This window comes from Typopeltis vanoorti, chromosome 7 (genome assembly GCF_054136105.1).
Source record: "Typopeltis vanoorti isolate ZY-2024b chromosome 7, IOZ_Tvanoo_1.0, whole genome shotgun sequence".
In the NCBI taxonomy this organism is placed as follows: domain Eukaryota; kingdom Metazoa; phylum Arthropoda; class Arachnida; order Uropygi; family Thelyphonidae; genus Typopeltis; species Typopeltis vanoorti.
Window position 1 is genome coordinate 33,769,373 of NC_143555.1, and position 25,595 is coordinate 33,794,967.

General features: G+C 36.2%; 1 protein-coding gene across 1 annotated transcript in view; it reads left to right on the plus strand.

Annotated features, from left to right (window-relative positions):
* The window catches only part of LOC150104573 (glutamate dehydrogenase, mitochondrial-like), a 326,505-nt gene that overhangs the window by 226,143 nt on the left and 74,767 nt on the right, over window positions 1–25,595 (plus strand). The window contains exon 8 of the mRNA XM_090395204.1: window positions 5,992–6,196. Within this exon, the coding sequence (XP_090251330.1) occupies window positions 5,992–6,196 (205 nt within the window). The remainder of the gene's footprint in view (window positions 1–5,991; window positions 6,197–25,595) is intronic.

A 25,595-nucleotide genomic window follows, 5' to 3' on the forward strand; every position in this document is an offset into this window, starting at 1 on the left:
ACATCATCTGCATAAAGCAAAGAGCTGACATTAACATCTCCAATTCTGATATAATGTTTAATACCACTTTTCTTCATAATGTGATCCATATAGATAATGAATAACAGAGGGCATAATGTACATCCTTGTCTCACAACAGATTTAACATTAAACCATCTTCTTGTACTTCCTCCAATTCGAACTGCTGACTTACAACTCAAATAAAGACTAAAGTATTGCTTGATATAATGCCCCATTGACACTATATAACTGTAGCATTTCAAATAGCTTCTCTCTCTTGGCATCTTGTCATATGCCTTTTCGAGATCTACAAAACTTAAATACAGATCTTTGTTATATTTCCATGATTTCTCAACTATTTGCCGTAAAGTGAAGATCTGATCCTGACAGCTCTATTTGGCCAGAATCCAGCTTGTTCTTCACCAAGCTGTTCTTCCACAATTCTTCTCAACCGTTTCTCAAGTATACTTGCATAGATCTTGCCAGGAACGCTCAGTAGAGAAATACCTCTGTAATTCTCACATTCAGTTTTATTTCCCTTTTTATATATGGGTACTATTAGAGCTCTACTCCAATCATCGGGAATTCGTCCCTCTGTCCAGGCTTTCTGAACTATGCAGTGCAGCCACTGTAAGACTTTTATACCACCATACTTCAGCATTTCTGGTCGAATATCATCTACCCCTGCTGCCTTTCCACATTTCAAGCCTTTGATGGCTTTTTCTACTTCAAGTATGGATGTGTATTCCTGATTGTATACCTGTTGAGTGTTTTTTACCACTGTGCTATCACTGCTTGTTTCATTTAGCAATTTTTCAAAGTAATTACTCCATACTTCAAGGATATCTTTTTCTCCCTTTTACTGAAATAAGAGCCAACAGGCTTCGGCAAAGTAAAATATTCAAAATTAAGTGGATATTGAATACCACATTATTTCTTAGCTGAATAAGAAACTCAGATAGGAAATCTAATCTAAGAGTTTCATGCCGAATATAGAAAACTATAAAGTTCGGCAAAACCAAGCGTAAGCCAACACCTGGTAGTGCAATGCTGGGAAACTCATAGTAAAGGTGGAGTAAGCTCTAATCACTGTCTTTAGTATTTTCCCATAATGCAAAACACAGCTCCTAGGAGATGTATATTGTTCTACATTATGAGAGAAGGTCACTACCCAGACCGGTTTTGATCTTTTTTGAGGTTTCGTCAGTGAGTAGGTAGACCTAGATGTAATACTGAAGTTTCAGTAGCCACAGCTTATTTCTTTAGTGTACGATTTTCCAAAATGAGCACAAATATAATTACTGAAATAAGAGCCAACAGGCTTCATTCATCAGGCTCCAACAGGCTTTTGAATATTTTACTTTTGGCAAAGTAAAATATTCAAAATTAAGTGGATATTGAATACCACATGTTGTAATAGATTTCACGGTATGATATGAACACAGATGGATAAGAAAATAACTATTTATTAATTTAGAAGCTAATATTTTGCTGGTATTATATCCAGCATCTTCAGAGCACACAACACAGAGTTTGTTACAAAAGCAAGACAACCACAATCCAGTGTAACAGTGAGGCTAGTATAAGTAATTGCAGCGTGAAACACAAGACTAAAGTCCTAATATGGCACCATCTAGGTTATAAAAAAATAAAATAAAAAAATTCAAAGTTTTGAAATAGTAGTCCAAATGATAGTCTTAGAAAGTTTGAAAAATAAAATAAAATAAAAAAATAACTAAAATAAAATAAAAGTAATAAATATTAATTTGATCTTAGGATGACTGTCTCCCAAATCTTTGGTTGATTTATACAGCCATACTTGTTAAGGTTTGGAGTATATTTTAAAGCTTCTGTTGATTCCAGGAACCACCTCTCTGACTTGTAGAAGCTTCTGTGCATCACTTTTGTTTCTTTCCAATTGATCCTGTGTGCAGGGGTATCCAAAGCATGGTCTGCCAGACCCAACTTGCCATAGTGAAAGTGTCGGATATATTTTTTGTGTTCATTGAGGCGGATGTCCACAGTTCTTCCTGTCTGTACACAGTAGGCTTGATGGCAAGACCAGGGCACTTCATAGACTCCTGGATGTGATAAAGGAGAGCATTTGTCCTTAGGTGAACGGATGAGAGTTGCTAATTTTACATAAGGTTTGAATACTGTGCGTAGTTGGTGTTTGTTAAACACCCTAGATATCTTTTCAGATGTTCCTTTAATGTATGGATGGTGATAGTTTTGTTGTAGTCTTCTGTTGTAGATAGAGGGGATTTCCGGGTAGCATTTAGTATGTTATCTATCTTATGGGGATTATAACCATTGGTTAAGAAGGTGTGACGTAGGTGAGAAAGTTCAGCAGTGAGAGCAATGTCATTGGAACAGATTGCTCTAGCTCTATGGGTTAGTGTTTTTAAGATACCATATTGTTGAGAAGGGTGATGGTGTGATTGTTTGTGTAAGTATCTCCCTGTATGTGTGGGTTTTCTATAAACTGAAAATGATAACGAACCTTCTGGAAGACGTGTGATCAGTGTGTCCAGGAAGGGCAGGCAGTCATTGGCTTCTAGTTCCATTGTAAAGTGGATTTTAGGATGCTGGCTATTTAGATGCACTAAAAATGTGCATCTAAATTCACATCTCTTCAGTGTGTCTTGGCCATGTGGCCAAATAGCAAACACATCATCAACATAGCGTAGCCAGAGATTAGGTTTGAGCGTGGGTGTTTTTTTTTTATTTATTTATTTATTTATTTATTTTTTTTTATAACCTAGATGCTGCCATATTAGGACTTTAGACTTGTGTTGCACACTGCAATTACTTATACTAGCCTCACTGTTACACCGGATTGTGGTTGTCTTGCTTTTGTAACAAACTTTGTGTTGTGTGCTCTGAAGATACTGGATATAATACCAATGAAATATTAGCTTCTAAGTTAATAAAAGTTATTTTCTTATCCATCTGTGTTCATATCATACCATGAAATCTATTACAACATGTCTGACGAATACATAGGCCTATCCATGCGTATGAATACCACATATTTCTTAGCCAAATAAGAAACTCAAAGATAGGAAATCTAATCTAAGGGTTTCATGCTGAATATAGAAAGCTATATAAAGTTCGGTGAGACCAAGCATGAGCCAACACCTGGTAGTGCAATGCTGGGCAACTCATAGTAAAGGTGGAGCAATTCTCCACAAAAGATAGAGTAACCTTTTTCTCCCGTTTTCATGTCACCTTTATCATCTCTAACTCCTTTTACAGCACTGTTTCCTCCATTTCTAAGCTTCTTCAACAACCTCCAGAATATCTTACCACCTTCTTGATATTTATTTTCTATGTTCTTGCCAAAGTCCTCCCTTGACTTTTTTTTAGCTAGTTTTACACAAGTGTTTCGCATTCTTACATTTGTCTCTGTATTCTCTAAGAGCAAAAGCCGACTTATTTGCCAGGAACTTTTGATATGCTTTCTTCTTTTCCTTCACTGCCTCTTTAACTTCCTGTGTCCACCATGGAGTTCTGATTTTTCTATTCTTGCTGACAACTTCACCACATGCCTCTCTGGCTGAATCAGTCAGAGTTTTCTTCAAGGCTTGCCACTGAATCTCCAAGGTTTGGTTGCTGTTCTCAAATTCTTTCATTTTTTTCTTCAATAATGTTTGTGTATTTTAGTCTAAAAATTAACTTCTCTTTTGTGATCATTGTAGTTTTTAAAGTGGTAACTATTTTGCTTGTATAACAGTTGGGAAATTTTATCTATAAAGCACGTGATTTCGCGTGTTGGCGACCGATTCTTATGTCCTTCATTTCTTTCTCCCTTTCAGCATGAGTCGACTATTCTTCGCACCAAGACAAGCGAAACTGTACAAAAGTGTGGGCGTACTATTATTACATAGCACTTTGATGGTCGTATCCCATGCCTCCTTTGCAATGTTATATGAGTGTGTTTTCCTTACTTTTTTTTTTATTTTAAAGTATTTTCCCAAACTTTAATCATGAGTAAAAGAATTAATGAGCAAAAAAGTGGATGTGTGAAAAAGATTCGATGATGAAGAGAGAAGCAGTAAAATTTGTAGAAGAGGCAATAGGGCCATACTGTCGGTTGTATGAAAAAAAAAACAAAATGCCCACCAAACTACGTTAGCTCGATTCTTTGTTAAGAAGTAGAATAATAAAATTTATATTCTGAATATGTTTATTGTCTTTCAGCTTCATGGTTTACCTTTAACTAGACCCTGAGACATACCTTAATTCTTTTATAAAAAAATGAAGGTTCAAAAAAGAAATTTGAGGAACGAATTATACTGTTTCCCATAGGTTATTATGTAATATATATATATTCGATTAGTGCGTTTATGATTAATGCTCATGTTTTAAAGAATGCATTAGGCACACTTATCGAGGGATTGCTGTACTTCACATGCAGTTAGTTTAAAGTATTAAAATAAGAATATAATTTCTTGGCATCTTTGATTTATAGTGCATTTCATATGGTAATACCTAAGGCAACTTGTAGTAATTGAAGTTGACTGCTCTTGAAATACAAAAAAAAAAAAAAAAAAAAAAAAATCATCACTGGGTAACATCATGTGCAGACTGTTTATATTTTAGTATAACATGGATATAAACAAGAAGATAATTTGTCATCTGTAACATACTATCTATTCATAATTGTCTGGACACTTTAGCAATTTACAATTTATACCAGCAGGTAAACCCTAATAGTGGATATGTCCACCTTTGGCTTTGTTTACCTCCTGCACCCCTTTGAGGGAAGCTTTCCACCAATGTTTGGCAGACATCAAGTGGAATTTATCTCCATTCCTCCACCAAAGCAGCATTGAGTTCAGTGACAGATTGAGGACGTGCTGCTCTGAACCTCAATCGCCACTCCGATTTGTCCCACAGGTGTTCGATGGAGTTGAGGTCAGGACTCTGTGCAGGCCAGGGCAGTCAGTTAATACCCATCTCTTCATACCATTCCATAACCAGCTGTAGCTTTGTGGCATGGAGCATTGTCATCTTGATAGTAACACGGGTCTGTTCCATAAAAATTACACAGTGTAGGCAGCACCTGATTATCTAGAATATCCGGGTACTAAGCTGCCTTCATGAAACCATGTACAGTGACCAGTGGTCCCACTCCAAACCATCTGAATGCACTCCACCACACCAAACTTTACCATGGGTACAACACACAGTGGTAACAAGCGTTCACCAGGCTGCCTCCACACCCACACTCTGCTATCAGACTGGAAATAGGTGAACCCTGATTCATTGCTCCAGAGTGCCATTTTCAACTGGTCAATTGTCCAGTTCACATGCTCTTTGCACCAGACAATTGTTGTGATGTTCGGCTTATGTGCTGCTGCTTTTCAGTGGAAATCCATTTACTGGGTTTCCACTGACACGAGTTCTTTTCGTACAGTATTGGTGCTCACCATAGTTCCAGAGCACTGCAGATACTGGTGCTCTGGAACTTGTCATGGATGGTCTGTGCCGACTGTAGCCAGCTTTTGCTGCTACCCATTTTAACAGCCTCCTGTCCATGTTAGTCGTTTTTGGCAGCCATCCTGGGTGTTTTCCTGCACTAGTGATGCCAGAACATCTCCATTTGTTGATCACATCGCCAGCCTTTAATTTTGGATGCTCCATTGAGTGGCAATGGCATGTATAGACTTGCCACTAATGTGACAGCCCATGATGACATCTCTCTTAAAGTCACTTCACTGAGTTCACGTCGTGTTGCCATACCAGCTGTATTCAACTACTACGATGAAATACTGCTTCCTACTATCTGCACACCAGTTTTTATGTTATTAACAAACCTGGAATGTTCCATAACTTCAAATAAAAGAGGTGTCTGGACAATTATTGGTATATAATGTATGTAATACATATAAATACACTGTTGGTTTTATTTGTAAGCAATACGAATCTTTTAATTGATTATTTTGTGTTGCTATTGCTTTCAACAATTGATTTGTGGATTCTTAGATTATTGCAGAGGCTGCCAATGGACCCACAACTCCAGCAGCAGACAGAGTTCTAACTGATCGTAATATCTTAGTAATTCCTGATCTTTATATTAATGCTGGTGGTGTTACGGTTTCATATTTCGAATGGCTAAAGAATTTAAATCATGTTAGTTATGGCCGACTCCTGTTCAAATATGAAAGGGATTCTAATTATCATTTATTAGGTAAGTTGAACTCTCTGTGTATGTATGTTTGTGCATGCATTTTATAAACCTTGAGGTCTAGTATTGTGAAGGGAATTTAAAAACTAATGATATTGTAAGTGACTTCTTTGTTTTTTAACATATTGCAACACAGGAACTATTTGGATTGGATGTTCTTGCATATTAATAAGAAAGTTAGAAAATAACTTGTAACCTTAGAAGATAATTAGTTCTCTTTCTCTCTTCGTGAATCGCATTTGATAGGCTTAGCCAAAATGTATTGCAAAAATATATCAAAGAACAGTGCACATGAGGATACATTAGTTCCCTCAATTCCTCTGATGCAACAAGTGTATGCACTTGTGTATGCTCCTCAACAAAATGTCAAACTAAGTCTTTTCTTTAGAAGTGTGCAGAAAAGTTGTGTAAGTTTTAAAAGTTTACAACACAATCTGTCATGATGTACAAATCACTTAAACATATATTTCTGTATTGCCTATTGAAGACTGACTATTCTGTTATTTGGGACAATAGTGTCAACACATTCTGAGACATTATCTTAAACAAAGAATATGGCCTGTAATGTTTTAATCCCATCATGGTATTTAAGCACTGTTATACAGATATGGTCTTGAAAGACTGAGAAGCATTTGGAGGAAATGTGTTGCATACACAATTTGATTGATATATTTGATGAGAAAAGGATTTCAAGCAATGTTGCAATATGATAAATGTAATGTAGGTGACAAATGCCTTATCCTATTTTATCTTATCTTTTTTTTTTTATATATATGTTAACAATCCAGAAATAAGTGCTGGTTGTTGTTGTTGATGTTATTATTTCTATATTCAATTAACACAGTTCACTCAAAGAGTAACAAGAAACATGAAACAGCATAACGAAATATTTGACTGGCAAATGAGTCCAATTCGGGCCTTATCCAAAGCCCTAGTAATTCTGTGACTAGGTTTCATAAAGTGTGAGATGTCCCTAAAAGTTCAGCTTTTTTAGAATTGAGATTAGTTTATATCCAGGAGGCTCAACTTTTCCAGATGTTTCATAAATGCTCTTAGTATTCTTCCTACTACTCCTTTGACAATTGGAACTGTTGTTGCTCTATTATTCCAAAGTTGTTGAATTTCAATTCAACAACTTTGGAATAATAGAGCAACTAATAACCATATAGAGGAATAATAGAGCAAATAATAACCAGATCCCTGTACTTGATCAGTTTTTCATATACTTTTTCTTCTACTCTACTTATCCTTCGTGTTGCCACATCAGTAAACCACACATGTTGTTGTTCGACTACAAGGATATTTGGCATATTATGTTTTGAGATGTCTAGCTATTTGAATTTTAAGGTCCCATAATATTTTGGCATTTTCATTTTCAGTACCTTTTTACCTTTGTGTTCCCATTGGAGTTTTGCAAGTTAGGAACCCATATTTCCTACACAAGCTCCAGTGTACAGCTTTTGCTACTAGATCATGCCTTTATAATTATTTTTATTATTATTTTGTGACACCTCCAAGAAGTTCAAAGACTCATCAAGGGAGGACACTACAACTCTTCATCTCTACCACTCCATCCACCAACTACACCAAACCTCTACTACCATCATGATCATCTATGCCATCTACTGCCCACCACCACCACTAATATTTTTTGTCTGTAAATTGCATGTGTTCTGAGGGACCAATTTGTTGCATGCAGGATGAAAAAACCCTGCTACCGCCGTATGAGATCAGCTAACTTGCCTTCAGTTGAAAAAATCTGTATAAAGATTTCTCCCGTCATGAAAAGAATTGAACTTAGGCCTTTTCCAATTGAAGGGGAAAAGGCCTAAGTTCAATTCATTCTTCCATTCGTTCTTCCAGTTGTGCTACGGAGGAACTTTAAAAAAAATTAAAAAAAACTCAATGGACTCATCCTTTGTTTATAGTCTGTGTGAGCAATCTTACTGCAAGAACTAATTAGATGGTCCACTGTCTCTTCTTTATCTCTGCATGATTGGCATTTGCAGTTGTATGAATCTTTTCACTCTTCACCTTTATTGCATTCATTTGTAATAATTGTTCTTGAGCAACAAGTATCAGACCTTCTGTTTATTTCTTGATGTTCCCCCTGCTGAATCCATTGCCAAATTAAGCAGCTGTTAACATTCCCTTCAATATCCTTCAAATGTTGACCACTGAGTGCTTTATTTTTCAAACCTTCTTTTTGTCATTTCTTTCTCCTTGTAATCATCTTTTCTATGCTTTCCTCGATGTTATCATTCAGTGTTCACTTTTCTTCTAATGTTTGCTCACACAGACTATGCAACAAGTGTATGTATGTTGCATCATAGTGTTTTACATTCAAGTGCATCAGGAGTAGCTTGTGTTCAGTTATATCTGATTGTAGGAATGGCTCACAATTGCTGTTGCAGTTTTGCCTTCATTCAGTTTTGACTAGAACTTTTCTAACTCTTTTCAGATATTCAGATTCTGTTTTCTTTTTGACTTCTGAACTCAAAATGTTATCTGCCTCAAGAATTCCTAGATATTTGTAGGACTCATTCTGTGACAAGTTTTTAATTTTCTTTCCATCTGCAAACATGAGTGCTTTGCTGCCTGTTATTTTCCTTCAAATTATTGAGAATATTGCACTTTTCTCAAGTCCAAATACTACACAATGCCTTCATTGAAAATTCAGGCTGTATTGAGAAGTGATTTAGTTTCTTTGGATTATCTTCTGTATAGCTTAAGATCCCATGTATAGCATATACGATATTTTACCTGCTTGCTTTAATGTTTGATATCTGAAGTTAGTATTCTTTAGAATTAATGTTAGAGAATCAGTGCTAAGATGATTCTCTAACATCCTCTAAGATGATTAAATAAACACACGTAATAACCAGTAATAAGTTTTAATAAGTAAATATTTCATCCTAAGTATCTTAGGACATCGTCAGTATAGTTAATTCAAACAAAACTAGGAATAACATACAGTTAGGGTGCATGATTACAATGGAATCCCAATATGCATGCAGTAGTGTGTTATAGAATTAAATTAAAATATATCTGGAGGGGAAAAAAATAGATTACATTAAAATAAGATAACATATATAAAAAAAATTATTATTTTACACAATTTTGTATGCCGATTTCCCATACTTTAGGAATAGCAAGAACGTCATTACGGTTTAGATTTGGTCTGTGAAGTAGGGCTTCAGCACTTTCTTTATATAAATGTTCATCTTTATATAAAGATCTATGTAAAAGTTTGGTCTTTTCCCAATGGATCTTATGGTTTGGGTTTTCAACTCCATGTTGAATGAGGCCAGATTTCTGCAGTTTGGTAAGACGGATATGGTCTTGATGTTCCGAAATGTGTTTATGAACAGATCTACCTGTCTGTCCATAGTAAGACAATTTATAGGAGCATGGAACCTCATACATGGCAGGTATCATCAGAGGTGAGAGTTTGTCTTTAGGAGAAGGTAACAAGTTATAGATCTGATTGATGGGTTTGTAGGTAGTAGCAAGATTGTATTTCTTCATCATTTTTGAAAGATGTTCGGAGATGCCTTTGATATAAGGTATGGGAATCCTATGGGCTCATGTGGGGAAGTGACTGATGATTTTTTGAGTTGTTTTAAGATTGTACCATTTAGTATGGCTGTATTTTTTTATTATTTCCAATTCTTGGTTTAGAGATTCTTCAGAGGAGCAGAATCTGTGTGCTCTGGTTACTAATGATTTAATGATGCCAAATTTTTGAGATGGATGATGAGCAGAAGAATTGTGAATGTAGCGATCTGAAAATGTCAGCTTGCGATAGACAGAAGTGGAGATGGAACCATCTTCTTTTCTTTGGATGTGTAAATCCAGAAAGGAGATATCTTGTGGAGATTCTTTTTCTAGCATAAATTTGACGTAAGGATGAAGAAGGTTTATTTTATCTAGAAACAGGTGTAGTACTTGTTCGGAATGATGCCGACAACAAAGACGTCATCAACATATCGTAGCCAAATTTTTGGTTTGGGTTTAAATGTGAAAATTTTTTCTTCAAGGTATTCTAGAAACAGGTTTGCTAAGTTTGGTGATTAGGGAAGACCCAATTGCACTTCCTTCCTGCTGCTTGTAAATTTTTTCTTTAAAAGTGAAGTAACTGGACATAATAACAAATTTGAATAATTCAACAATATCAGATGGAAATTTTTGAGTTAACAAGCGTTTCCTTATGGGGGATATTAGTGAAGAGGGAGACAATGTCGAAGCTAATTAGCATGTCAGTTTCCAACAGTTGAATGTCTTTTATTTTTGCATGAAACTCTGTGGAATTTTTAATTGATGAGGCTGAGTGGCCTGTGTGAGGATGAAGAAGGTTAGATAAAAATCTTGATAACTTGTAAGTTGGGTTGCTAATAGAATCCACAATGGGTCTGAGTGGAATGTTATGCTTGCAAAACTTGTTCAGTTTCTTGAGCTGTCATTTTGTGGGATCATAATCAAGTTTGGCGTAAGTATTTCGATCTCGGAGTAGTAAATTCATTTTTCGGTCATATGAATTGGCATTTCAAAATAGCTAAAATTAGATTATTTTAGCTATTTTTGAAATAGAGTCTGTTAGCTTCAATACTGGAAAGATGGCCAATGTTTCTTTCAATGTTGTGTATAAAATCTAAATATGGAAAGCATTTAGGTGAAATGGCAAACTTATGACCTCTTGCTAGAACATTTAATTCATCTTCTGTTAGCGGACAGTTAGATAAGTTGACAATCCATTTTTTGGTTGGTAATTTTCTTAGATTGATTTAACAAATTAAGGTATTTTTTTATGTAGATTAATATTACTTTTATCAAATGCTTTGATCTCCGAATTTTTTGAGACACTAATAATCACTTGTAACAATTCTTGATTTAACGTATTTGACAATTCTGCTTCTAATTCTGTAATTTTTAAATTATTTGTTGCCAATTCATGTTTTGAAACTCATAACTGATTAAGCAGTAATGAATGGCTTGCTTTCTAATAGATTTTATGAGCACCTGGTGATTTGATAACTTCCTTTATTTTAGCAAACGTTGGAATGAGTTTATCGTGTCTGCACTCTTTTAAAAAAGAGACTCGGGCACGTAGCTTACCCTGTTTCAATTGAAATTTGCATAGTAAGTCAGTCTTCTGTGCTGTCAGTTCCCTGTGAAGGAATAAGACTTTATTATACAATGAAACCTGTGGAGAATTCATGACTAAACAAACACACATAATAACCACAGTAATAAGTTTTAATAAGTAAATATTTCATCCTAAGTATCTTAGGACATCGTCAGCACAGTTAATTCAAACAATACTAGGAATAACATACAGTGGTGCATGATTACAATGATTAGGGTGCATGATTACAATGGAATCTCAATATGTTTGCAGTAGCGTGTTATAGAATTAAATTAAAATATATCTGGGGGGGGGGGATAGATTACATTAAAATAAGATAATGTATATAAAAAAATTATTATTTTACACAATTTTGTGTGACAATTTCCCATACTTTAGGAATAGCAAGAACGTCATTACGGTTTAGATTTGGTCTGTGAAGTAGGGCTTCAGCACTTTCTTTATATAAACGTTCATGTTTATATAAAGATCTATGTAAAAGATTGGTCTTTTCCCAATGAATCCTATGCTTTGGGTTTTCAACTCCATGTTGAGCGAGGTCAGATTTCTGCAGTTTGCTAAGACGGATATGGTCTTGATGTTCCAAAATGTGTTTGTGAACAGATCTACCTGTCTGTCCATAGTAAGAAAACCTTCTTCATCCTTGCATCAAATTTATGCTAGAAAAAGAATTTCCACAGGATATCTCTTTTCTGGATTTACACATCCAAAGAAAAGATGGTTCCATCTCTACTTCTGTCTATCGCAAGCCGACATTTTCAGGTCACTGCATTCACAATTCTTCTGCTCATCATCCATCTCAAAAATTTTGCATCATTAAATCATTAGTAACTAGAGCACACAGATTCTGCTCCTCTGAAGAATCTCTAAACCAAGAATTGGAAATAATCAAAAAAAAGAGCCATACTAAATAGATACAATCTTAAAACAACTAAACAACAAGAACAAGCCCATACTTTACGTCAAAGGCATCTCTGAACGTCTTTTCAAAAAGGATGAATAAATACAATCTTGCTACTATCTACAAACCCATCAACCAGATCTATAACTTGTTACCTTCTCCTAAAGACAAACTCTCACCTCTGATGCTACCTGGCTTGTACGAGGTTCTATGCTCCTGTAAATTGTCTTACTGTTCATAAACACATTTCGGAACATCAAGACCATATCCATCTTATCAAACCCCCAGAAACCTCTCCTCGCTCAATATGGAGTTGAAAACCCAAAGCATAGGATTCATTGGGAAAAGACCAATCTTTTACATAGATCTTTATATAAACATGAACGTTTATATAAAGAAAGTGCTGAAGCCCTACTTCACAGACCAAATCTAAACCGTACTGATGTTCTTGCTATTCCTAAAGTATGGGAAATTGTCATACAAAATTGTGTAAAATAATTTTTTTATATACGTTATCTTATTTTAATGTAATCTATTCCCCCCCCCCAGATATATTTTAATTTAATTCTATAACATTCTACTGCACGCATATTGGGATTCCATTGTAATCATGCTCCCTAACTGTATGTTATTCCTAGTATTGTTTGAATTAACTGTACTGACGATGTCCTAAGATACTTAGGATGCAATATTTACTTATTAAAACTTCTTACTGTGGTTATTATGTGTGTTTGTTTAGTTTAGAAAATTCCTCTCTTGATATTCACTTTAGCTAGTTGTCTCCATTGACTATTAACTAAGTCTGCCAATTGGAAATTGCATTTGGTAGGCAATCTATGCAATATATTAGTTCGCTTTTTGAATTTTTCAAAATTGTCAATTTTGTGAATTAATAATTGTTTTTTTTGTTCCTCCTGAGTTTCTGCCCAATAGGCAGAAGTTAATATCATTATAAACATTAACTAACTGAAGTTTCTAGACATCTAGTGAATAACAAATGTTGTTGGTAGGAAGTAATTGGGTAGTAATTACTTGGAACAGCTCCTTTTTCTTTGTTTTTCAAAATTAGAATTGTCGTGCAGGTTGTCATCCACTATTCAGTTGAGTGTTGAATTGTTGAGCCAATCAAGCATGATTACTGGGCAAATATTTGAGACGAAATCCATGCAATTTATCTTTGCCTAATGCATTCCAGTTCTTCAATTTCTTTGCGTTTGATCATTTCTGTGGTTATGACAGGTCTTCCACCCGAGTGTTGTTCAATTGTTTTTCAACATCTTTTATTCGTTTTTTTTTTTTTATTATGCTCTTTTGGATTATCCCAGAGCTGCTTCCAGATCATGAGTGTTTGTTATGTGTTCAGATTTATGATCAATGTTTTGGTAAAACTGATACTGAATGTTTTGCCTGTATTGACTTTTTCTGCATTCATAGTGAATGATCTTTTTTGCTTGCCCACAATTCTTTGTTTTTATTCTTCTGATACTTTTGGTTATTGATTTCGTTTCAAGTTTGTATTGCTTTACCAGACTGCTTTTGATTGTTTTAAATTGTTGAAATTGTTAACATCTGCCCGAAATTTGTTTATTTTTATTTTAAATGCAATTTCGATTTTGGAGCATCTTGTTTTGGTTTATTCATCTGTTTTATTGTATAGCCAAGTTCTTTTATAACTATAACCGCAGCACTGTACATCAGCTGATTTGTTTCTCTCACCGTTTTTGTAGGAATTGTTTCTGTTACCAATTTAATGTTGCTCAGTATGACTGCTATATCTTGTCTTCGACTTTGTTTCAATTCAATGCCAGTAGTCACTGTCTTTCTCTGGTGCTATGCATTTGTTCTACAATCATATGTCTCCATTCTTATCATCTATCATTTAAGTGATACTATTTGTTACTATATGGATTATCTGTATTCAAGAAATTTACCTGAATTGTTTCTTTGGGCCTTGCAGCTGCCTTAAATTCTTCCTGGGATTCTGTGACAATGTGCATTTGCAATTAAGTTCAACATCACTGAGAACTTTGTTTCTTACAGTAAGTCTTTGTTGGTGCATCACTCATTGCTCAGTGACTGATATCAGGGTATTTTCTTTCTATATTTCATATATTTGCTTTTGGTATCCTGTTGATGCTTGATTTAATCTTGTATAATCATCTTGTTTTTAGACAAAGTCCATTTCTTTTGTTTTGATTTGTGCTTCTTTCAATTGCATTTCAGATCTTTGCACTTTTTCTTTGCTCAGTAAAGGAGTCTGAGCCCTATTATTGTTATTATCATATAGTCATCTCTATAGAGTTGGAAAACTGATCATGGGAGATCCACACAAACTATCATTCATATCATATCTCTCCTTAAGTTTATTCACTCTCAGGGCACACAGTTATGTTTTGCAGTCCATCCAGTCATTCACCATTCTCAAAGCAAAATTTTTTTCCTTCACATCCTTGCCAATCACACTCTTGCAACTTCCACCATTGATCCCTAGTTCTCTCTCTCTCTCTCTCTCTTACATGTATTGAAAAATTTCTATTTTGTCATTCTTATGCTACTACTACTACTCCTTGGCATTACAGTCTATTTAGGACCTGGGCCTGTCTCAGGATAGCTTTCCATTCTTCACGATTCTGTGCCTTGTTCCTCCAGTTCTTTACTCCCATTTTCTTTAAATCATCCTCTACATCATCAAGCCATCTCCTTTTTGGTTCCTCTGTGCTTAGATCCACCTGGTCCAGCTATGAAGACCTTTTTTACGGTTCTGTCATCCCCCATTCGCTGAACTTGTCCTAGCCATCTCAGTCTTCTCACCTTTATTTCAGTAATAATATCCACATCATTGAATTTCTCCATTATTTCTTTTTTATTCCTCACTCTCCAAAGTCTATTCTCATTAACTGGGCCAAAGAGCTTTCTTAATACCTTTTGTTCTCATATTTGTAATCAGCTTTGATCTCTCTGGATCATTGTCCATGTTTCACAGCCATACAAAAGTACAGGTTTGAGAATTACTTTATATAGCTGGATTTTACTTTTAATCGAAATCAAATTAGATTTTAATAGTGATTGAATACTATAATAAGTTCTATTTGCCTCAGCTATTCTATATGTAATTACAACTGACACATCATTACTTTCTGTTATTACTGAACCCAAATATGTGAACTGCTGGACTCGTTCAAAGGTTTCTTCATCTACCGTGAAACTTTGGATGTTTCTGAATTTTTGTTTACAATTAAGTATTTTGTTTTAGTTTTGTTTGTTTGTAGTCCCATTTTATTTGCCTCCTCCCTCATTTGTCTATAATCCTCTCTGAGGCTTCTCTCAGTCCTTCCAATACAGTCTACATCATCTGCAAAAGCCAAAAGCTGTAGATTTCTATTCATAATAGTTCCACCTCTGTTTATGATTACATTTTGTATTGTTGCATTGTATATCTCTATTGATATATCGAGGCAATATAATTAACTTTATCCTTTCTGCCATATCAAATTCTATTGCATGTACCTCTTTGTTAAGTCAGTTGCGTCATTGTTATGTGATCTTCACTAATTTTAGTCTTATCATTATGTCTCGCTTCTTTTATACCTTTTCTTATGTAATTTAACCTTTTAAGGGCCACCAGAGATTACCTGTTCCCTGAATTCAATGAGTTATCCTGGTCACTCAGGCAAAATTTATTTTTTATCTGCACCAGCCTGGGTCTTAAAGTTAGAGATAAACTTAATCTTTAGGATAAACATAGATTATCAGGTGCCACTAATGATGTTAACTGAATTCTTAGAGGTCTTGGATTCTCTGGCTTATTTTTATTTGCAGTCGTGCCCTACTATTTTCAATTGGGGTATCCCCGCACACACACACACACACACACGATCACAGGTTCGAAGTTTTATGAAGGTTCAGTCATCATGATCAGAAACACATGTAAGTAAGGAACCAAAATATTTATTAAACTCATTATATAATGCCATACAAGTTAAAGTAGTTATCAATTCTAATTTAATCTTCTACCTTTCTCTCACCCTCTCACTCTTAAAACAATTATGCATTGACTTCAAAATGTTAGCAAATTCAATGACTCAATATATAATACATTCTTAATTACAGCTCAATCAGACATTAAGGCATTTTAGCACATATAATCTCTCGGATTAATTACGACAGAATCTCTATCTAACTGAAAGTTCTTAAAGTTCATTTCAAAAGCATAGTCATTTACATAAATCTCAGCTCTTTACTCTTTCTTCCATTACAAATTTTAGGATGCATTCTCTTAACACTGTTAGTCAATTTTCAAAAGGGGCTAGAACAAGTGTATTAGTGTACAAGTGAAATAGATAAGAGTACTTATCTATTCTTTATCGGTTTTCTTCCATCCTTCCTTCTTTGTTTCGATTCTGGTTGTCTCAATCTTATCGCCACGTGGGTTATACGTGCTCACCTGAGTTGGGCGCTATCTCTCTGCTAAGGTTTTACATGTCGTGTTTACATGCTGTGGTGTCATGCCGGAACTTTTCGTAAGTCAGCCCTCAAAAACGAGAGCTGAATTGCGATGAACTCTTGGAGCACACGAAGAGAAATGCAGGAACAAGAAAAAACGGGGTGATTTACTTCCGTGTCACGGGTTTTATATGTTCCCCTAGAGTGCCACATTTCTGAGTTTGAATTTCTCTTATCGTCTCACCCATTGGTCTCAGGCTGGGTGACTTCACCGATCAACATACAGGACTTTGTTTCCAGGAACGTATGCTTCATGATGTCTTCTCAGATGTGATGCCTGCGGGTGCTTATGCTGCTCTTATAGTATTAGGGTGATCTTTGCCCTATGTTGCTGAATAATAATAGTAGCATGTAGCACCCCATTTTGCCTTGATGATGGTGGCGATGTGGTGTGGCATGGACTTCACAAAGCACCGTAAGTGTTGGGGAGCCAAACTGATCCATGACCACTACACAGTCTCCCACAATGCACAGAGATTGATCAGAGCAGGGTCCAGGGTATGTATATCTCTCTCTTGACAGCATCCCATACGTGTTCAATAGGGTTGAGGTCAGGGGACCTCGGGGGCCAGCCAAGCATCACCATGTCCGTGGAGTGTTCATCCACCCACTCGGCCACAATTCGGGAGCGGTGGGCAGGTGCATTGTCTTGCTGTAGGTACAGGTCTCCTGCAGGGTGCTGTAGGCACAGAAATGGGTGCACATGATCTGACAGCAGGTCCCTGTATCATTTGCTGGTGAGGGACGATGGTAGATGTACCAGGGGACCCATTTCATCCCACGTAAACATATCCCATACGAGGATACCACCACCACCGGCCTGAACTGTGTCCTGCTGGCACGAGGAATACATTGCTTCATGTGCTTGGCGATGCACTCGTGCCCTGCCATCGACATGTACCTCGAGTCATCAGTCCAGGCAATATTTTTTCCATGCGTCGAGGGTCCAATGGCGGTGTTCCTGTGCCCATGCTAATTGTTGTGCCTTGTGACGTGCGGTGAGCAGAGGTACCCTAGTCGGGCGGTGGCTTCTGTACCCCATAGCGAGGAGATGGTTCTGGATGGTGTGGCTGCTCACATGTCGTTGTTGTCCAGCATTGAACTGGCGAGTGATCTGCGGCACTATGGCCTGTCTATCAGCTGTTACCATCCGAGCTAGCCGACGGCTTCCTCATGTCATCGACACTTGTACACCACAGCAGTTTTCCCTGGTGGCTGTGGTTTTACCCGATTCCATGTACTCACGGTACACTATTGACACAGTGTAAAAGTGAAAGGCCCAATGCCTGCACAACTTCGGAGATGTAGAGCCCCATACATCTGGCCACGATCAAATTCATTGAGATCTCAAGTCATCCCCATTCTGTGCTTGACTATTACTCAGATGACTGTTTTGAACTGTTGATTCTCATTGGAGATCAGGCAGAAACCTTAAACTAACAAGGATCCTCAGTCAATACCAAAGCAATTCTGTTTCAGAGAACTGCATTTTTCAAAAGTGAACGGCATTCAGTGATTGAGAATAATTATCAGAGAAGAGCTTAAATGTATTCATTTTGGTATTGTAAAATAAACAGATCCAGCCATGTTTCATGCACTGCTTAAGAAACTTGGAAAGTTTCTCCAGTACAAGGTCTGACAACATCCACGTCATGCCACGTGGCACTATTCCATTCGCCGGGGCGACCACAGCACCATTTCACCAACAAGGCAGGTATCTCTAATTCAACTGCTCATGAGTGTATAATGACCTCTTAAAACAACTTTTGTTCTAAGAGGTCATTATGATTAGAGTTTCAAAGACCTCCTTAAATTTGCACTCATGCCACGTTTTCGTGTAGTACCTTTCCATTCATTTCTATGTTATGAGCATTCAGGACATGATCAGAAAGGCCAGATTTTCCAGTTATTATTTTTGATTAAAAATAATCAAAAATAATAACTTTCTGGATAGGAATTCTACATCCAGGTTCACCTATATAAGACAGGTTACAAATGCATTGAATATGATATACTCCATAGTAAGGATGTGCCAAAGTGAGATTTTGCTGAAGCACTGAATATCGAATATTCAGCCGAGTATACGGAATTTAATTTTATAAATAAGGTTTTTTTTTTTTTTTTAATCATTCATGAAAAGGTATTATTAATTTTTAATGAGTGTATTTTTTTGTTCAAAACATTTGCTTATACAATTTAATTCGCATTGTTTCAGATTTAATTAATTATGCTTCAGCCAAATATTTAGCACTTTGGCGAAATTGCACAGTGGAGAAGATTAAAAAACGTGTAATAACACTCCACCTTATCATGTAACTACATGAATATAAATGAATAAATAAATATATATACTTATACAGCGACTTTGAAAGTTTCTCAAACTGAATGGAGAGCTTATGAGAATTCAATCTTCGGCATTGGAGTTGCCTTAGCTTGCACTACTAAAAAAACACATGCTGCCAAGGCATCCATATATTTGCCTTTTATTAGTTCTTTAGATTAAAGTTTCACTGGTCTGACAACTGTTTTAAACTGTTGATTCTCCTCAGAGATCAGGCAGAAACCTTAAACTAACAAGAATCCTCAGTCAATACCAAAGCAATTCTGTTTCAGAGAACTGTATTTTTCATAAGTGAACAGCATTCAGTGATTGAGAGTAATTATCAGAGAAGAGCTTAAATGTATTCATTTTGGTATTGTAAAATAAACAGATCCAACCATATTTCATGCACTACTTAAGAAACTTGGAACGTTTCTTCAGTAGTTCATGAAATATGAATTGATATAAGGCAACTCCGATGCCGAGGATTGTATTCCCATAGGCTCTCTCTTCTTCAAAATTCTCCAAGTTTCTATTTTTGTATGTATATTCAGCTATGAAATAAGCACATAACTTTAATGCCTGCTATTTATGCTTAGTTTACATTGCCCAAATAAAGATTTTTTTAAAATCTCATTTGAAAAAAATTCTGTTTCCCTAAATATAATAACTGTCAAATTTTTAAGTATAGAGCTGAAATGCATCAGTTTGAAATAAATGAGATCTTATGGATCCGTCCATATTTTATAGCTAAATATAAAAAGAAACTTAACAGTTTTGAAAATTTACTCAAGAATTTGTAAGAACATAACCTTATCATAAGTTTTCTTACTCTCATTTATTTCCATATTTTGCTATGAAATATTGAAGTATCTGTAATATTGTCTATTATTATTATTATTACCACCCCAAGACCTCATAATATCTTATATAATATAATATCTTATATAAGACAAATATAAATTCTAAGCTTTATAGTTTGTTGATAAGAGAGTTGATAGAAGGTGGTTGATAGGAGAAAAAAGAGGGGATATGATAAAAACATTTAAATTTTTAAAGTAAAGGATTTTATAGGATTGATAGAATGTGAATGAGTGGAATGGGTTGCCAGAGTTAGTTGTGAGTACTTTGTCTGTTAATGGGTTCAAGGAGAGGTAGAATAGATCGGGTCTCCCCCAGTGAGTCATTGCACTCCATGGAGGTGTCCATGTAATAATAATAATAATTATTATTATTATTATGTGAGACCTCCAAGTAGTTCAAAGACTCATCGAGGGAGAGTGTGCCAACAGCATCGAACGATTGATCCCGTTCCAACTACGAACCACGCTCCAACTTGCTCAACTTTTTGCGAGCCATTAGTAGCAGAGGCTCTACCAATCGACCAACCTTTATGCACCCACCGAGTGATTACTTATGATAAAGTTAACTTTCTGACATAGGTTAGGTACAACGCTGAATGAGATTTTTTGTCAATTAGGAGCCACTGATAACAGTTTGAGTTAAGCAGTGATTGATTTTGGGTCACTCAGAGTTTTTGGAGAGGTAACCTCACATTACCTCAAATTTTTTGAATTTAGTAAATTTGAAGTCCAGTGTTTCAGGCTAGTGAAACTTAACTGTTTGACTTTGCTTTCCAAAGTTAAACATGAAAATTCAATCTAGTGAAACTTACTCAATGCATTAAATAAGTTGAAGGAAATGATTGTCTTGGTTGGTACAAATGATTTGAGAGGCGAGAAGCATTCTATGAGGGAGGATGTAAAGGAGTTGTTAGAAGATGCAAAACTGAAGAGTAAGAAGGTGAAGACTCTTAAGTCTCCTACCATGCTGTGATAGAGGTGAACTGAGGGGGGAGGGTATTGATTTATTTATTTATTATTATGGCAAAAGGAATACAAAGCAACTACAGGTCAATGTCCACTCTAGAAAGTCAAACCAGGGCCTCATCCATCATCTCATGGATGTCCTGGAGGCCAGCACCATGAAATTGGCATCTTGGGCAGTCATTCACAATATGAGTAATCATCTGGGGAACAATCACAATAAGAGTGGCTGTTAGTCTCCATTTATGTAGTAAGTAGCCACATGTGCCCTGGTTAGTCTGATCCTGTTGATAGATGACCAAATCTTCCTAGGAAGAGCAAAACCAGGCTTCAGAGCACAGGGATCTTCAACCAGGAAGCCATTTGTTGGACCAGTGTTCTCTCCACATCAGGTGTTGATGGTAAGGCAGCTGAAGAGAGTTTGTCCATTGACCAGAAAGGGTTTCTTGATTTTAAACGAAGACTAGGTAGATGTATGAGAGTCTGATGTAGGGGCAGGAGTGGGTTGCTCATTACTTCATTAAATTCTTTAATCGAGGCTTGTCTTCTTCATATATTTTGTGAAGCAATGTTAGATAGGACAGGCAACCAGGGGAGAGGGGATGCTTCTTAGTGTCCCACTAATTGTGTGCATGGTAGAGTTTAGCTGGGTGTCTATAATGTTAGTGTGTGCTTCTTCCTAGACTAGAGCACAGTATTCTGCTGCAGAGAATACGAGGGCTAGTGCAGACGACCTTAGGATTTCTGGCTGTCCCAAGACAGCCTTCCCATGTCCCTCCTGCCAGTAGTGTTACCCTTGTGGTACATTGCTGGTACTTCAGACAAAAGAAGAAACCCCAGAGATATAATACTGGTAACTTGAAGCTGATGTCTCTAACCAGGTGTTCAAAGGTACCAAGCCTCCTGGACTACTTGCAGCAACCATGATAAAAATACAACTAAAAAAAAGAGGAGTTCATTGATAATTAATGAGTCTTTACATAGATTGTGCAGAAGGAATGATATAGGATTTGTGGATCTGTGGTCTCTGTTTGAAAAGAAGGATTTGTACAATGCTGATGGACTGCATCTAAATGGTTTTGGTGTTAGGTGTCTGCAGAGAACTTTGTTCACCAAACATGCTGAAGTTCAAATTCAGAGAAACTTAAGCAGTTTAGTTGGAAGCAAGTGAGTTTGTTTGAAGGCACCTTGAAGAGAGTGAGTAGTGTGAGAATGGCCAATTGAGCAGTCTAGTCTCTCAAGCAAAAATATTGAATAAGGCAGTCAATTCAGAAAGTAAAGATGGGTGGGGAACTAAAGGGATGCTGCAGTTTTTTTCACAAACAAGAGAAAATTGGTTAGTGCAACCATGCCAAAAGTTATAGGCATTAGTGAGACTTGGCTAACAGCAGATGATGTAGTTACAGGGATTGAATGTGAAGGGTTTAGTATTGTCAGGGAAAATAGAGAAGATAGGATGGGGGGGGGAAGGTACTGCTGATGATAATAGATGAAATGCAACCAAAAAAGAATAGGGGATAGGAGGGAGGGTAGCTGGTCATTTGAAGCAGTCTAGGTGTGAGATTAAGGCCAGTAAGACAAAATATACACTTGGTTGTTGCCAGGGAATTCCACAAATGATCCGGAAGACATGCAATAGGTCGAGTGATTATTTATGGGGACTTCAACTATACAGATATAGACTGGAAGGAAAAAAGATCATATGGCTGGAAGGAAACAGAATTTATGCACCTACTAAGAGATCATTACTTAAGGCAGCATGTGATGGAGGGGACCAGGGGTGGGAGAGTATTGGACCTAGTCATAGGATCAGAAGACCTAGCCTTAATTTTTCAAGTCAAGACCATGCAGTCTTGACTTGAGAGATTGTAAAACATGAGGAATATTATATCAAGAATGGGTATATGTGGAACTACAAGGCAGGTGATTATGACAAGCTTAGGAAGAAGCTTAAATCTGTACCATGGCATAAAAGACTGCAAGATAAGGATGTTAGTAGTGCATGGGAAGTAGTTAAGGGTCATCTAGAAGAAGCAATATTAAATTGCATACTTAGTAAGGAGAGTTAATCAGATAGGAGCTAGATGGATGAATAATATCATTAAGTACAAGCTGACAGAAGAAGAAAATGCTGTGGAAGGTATATAAAGAGAAAGGTGACCAGCAAACTCATGAAAACAATACTAGGCTCAGGCAAGAATGGTGACCAGGATGGCAAGGAAGGCAAAATCAGATTATGAGAAGAATGTAGTACATACGTACATACATAGCTCATGGCAAAAAAATGATGTTAAAAAAGAGAATCTTGATGTCATTATATATTAACAGAATTGAAGAATTTAAAATATTTTAAGTTAAAACTTTGAACGAAAACACAGATCTAATCCAAGAAGTGGGAAAATTAAAATAAGAGTTAAAAGTAAAAGTTTTAATATGTTATAATAAGGAAAAGAAACATATATATCATTATAAATTCAGATCTAAGTTCGTAAGCCAGGTCACAGCTTCAGGAGCCGTTTGTAAAAAGTCATTCCAGTCATTCTGATAAGCACGGAAGATGCATTCTGTTACAATATGTTGCATAGTCTGTCGTGGAGCACCACAGTCACATTCTGGAGATGTTTGTCTGTTCCAATCTCCACATAAGCTATGATTTGTTCGAATTCTATTTAGTACCGGCCATGTTTTGCGAGGTAGATCTGATCCTGTGATGATTTGACCACCTTTAAAGATGTTATGCAAATGTTCTTTCATATTTTCCTTCCATGTTTCTTCCCACTTTGATAAAGGATTAAAATTATTTAGCACTAGTTCTTTGCTGCTCGTAGTGATGGATGGCAAGAATTCAATCTATTGACTTTTAAGAGTTGGGAGATCCTGATGAATAAGTAGGTTCGGATTACCAGCAATTTTTTGGAATTCACGGACTAAAGAGTTCAATCTATGTAGTTCTGTAGGAATAATGCCTGCTAAAAGCGGTAACCAACATGTTGGGGTTGATCTAATAGAGCCTGTAATTAATCTTAAGGTATTGTTCAATTGAGAATTGATAATCCTTGTGAGGGCTATTTAGCCACACAGGAGCACAATATTCAGCACTTGAGAATACCAAAGCAAGGGCTGTTGTCCAAAGAGTAGAGGCTCTAGAACCCCAGGTAGTGCCACATGTCTCTGTAGGATATTATTACGTGTCCTTAGTTTATATGTCAAGTTTGAAAGATGTTGGCGGAAAGTGAAAAAACAGTCAAGTGTGACTCCCAAGTACTTAGGGAATGTATTGTATGGAAGTATAGTGTTGTTCAATTCAGTTTTTAGTTTCACATTTGCCAAGTTATTATATAGATGAAAATAAGGTATTACTGTTTTGCTCCTATTTAAACAGAGTCTCCATCTTTTAAAATATTCATCCAGAATAGTTAAGTCAGCTTTTAGAATTTCTTCTGTATGATTTATGCTGTGTAGTTATAGCTATATCGTCGGCATAACAAAATTTCCTTGACGTAGTGACGGGAAGATCAGATATATACAGATTGAATAATAACAGAGATAAAACAGATCCCTGTGGCAGTCCATTATTTAACTTCCTTTTGCTGCTAGTTTTATTACCTATAGTCACTATAAATCTTCTATCTCTTAGCATATTGTTAATAATAATATGGACTATTGTTTTACATGGGATAATTTTATATAATTTATATAGAAGGCCTTGTCTCCAAGCGGTGTCAAAGGCTGTTGACAAATCAATTAATGCTGCTGATATTTTTTTTAAACCTTTTTGAAAACCAGCTTCCATGTGAGTTACCAAAGAGAGAACCTGGCCACAACACCCACGATTTGGTCTGAAGCCAGCTTGTTCTATTGGGACATTTTAAAAAATTGTGGAGCTTATTCTATTATAAATAAGTCTTTCAAAGAGTTTATAACAACAAATGAGGAGAGTAATAGGTCTGTAACTTTCAGGTTTCTGATTAGGCTTACCAGGCTTTAAAATTGAAAGTACTTTTGCTTTTTAAAAAATAGTGGGAAGTTTACCAGTTATAAGAATGTCAATATAGAACTTTGTTAACCATAATCTTGCATTTCTTCTCAGATTAATCAAAACTTCTGGATGAATGTTATCAAAAGAAGAATCTAGTCAAGCAGGCTAATGGAAATCCCAAAGAGTTCTTTCATTATGTGGCAAGTAAGAAGAAGAATGACTGTGAAAGTTTAACCTTAATGAGTGATGATGGTCACGAGGATACAGAAATTTACTTATCCTATATTTTGCCGAAGTAAAGTTGGCATCATCATCATCATCATGGATTAATACAGGAGAGATACAGGAACACCTAAAGTCCTTCAATTATGCCACCTATTGGCTTTGGTTAGGTGTTCTTGGTTGTTGGGCTGAATCTGCAGATAAGGTTTCCCCATATGAAAGGGGAGTCTGATACAATCATATTTGTTTAGGTTGGGATGGTTGGTGGGAACTGCAATTGATTTGAGAAAAAGCCTCTCGAACTTGAATTTGCGTTGGTGGAGTAAGGTAGTTTTATTCCTATAGAATCCTGTGCCAGGTATCTAGGGCATGGTCTGCCAATCCTGAGCGATCGTAGTGGTGGAATCAGATGTAACCCTTGTGCTCTGATATACAGATGTTGGCTGTCCTACCTGTTTGTGCATAGTAAGAAAGGTTGCAGCTGTAGGGTAACTGGTAAACTAAG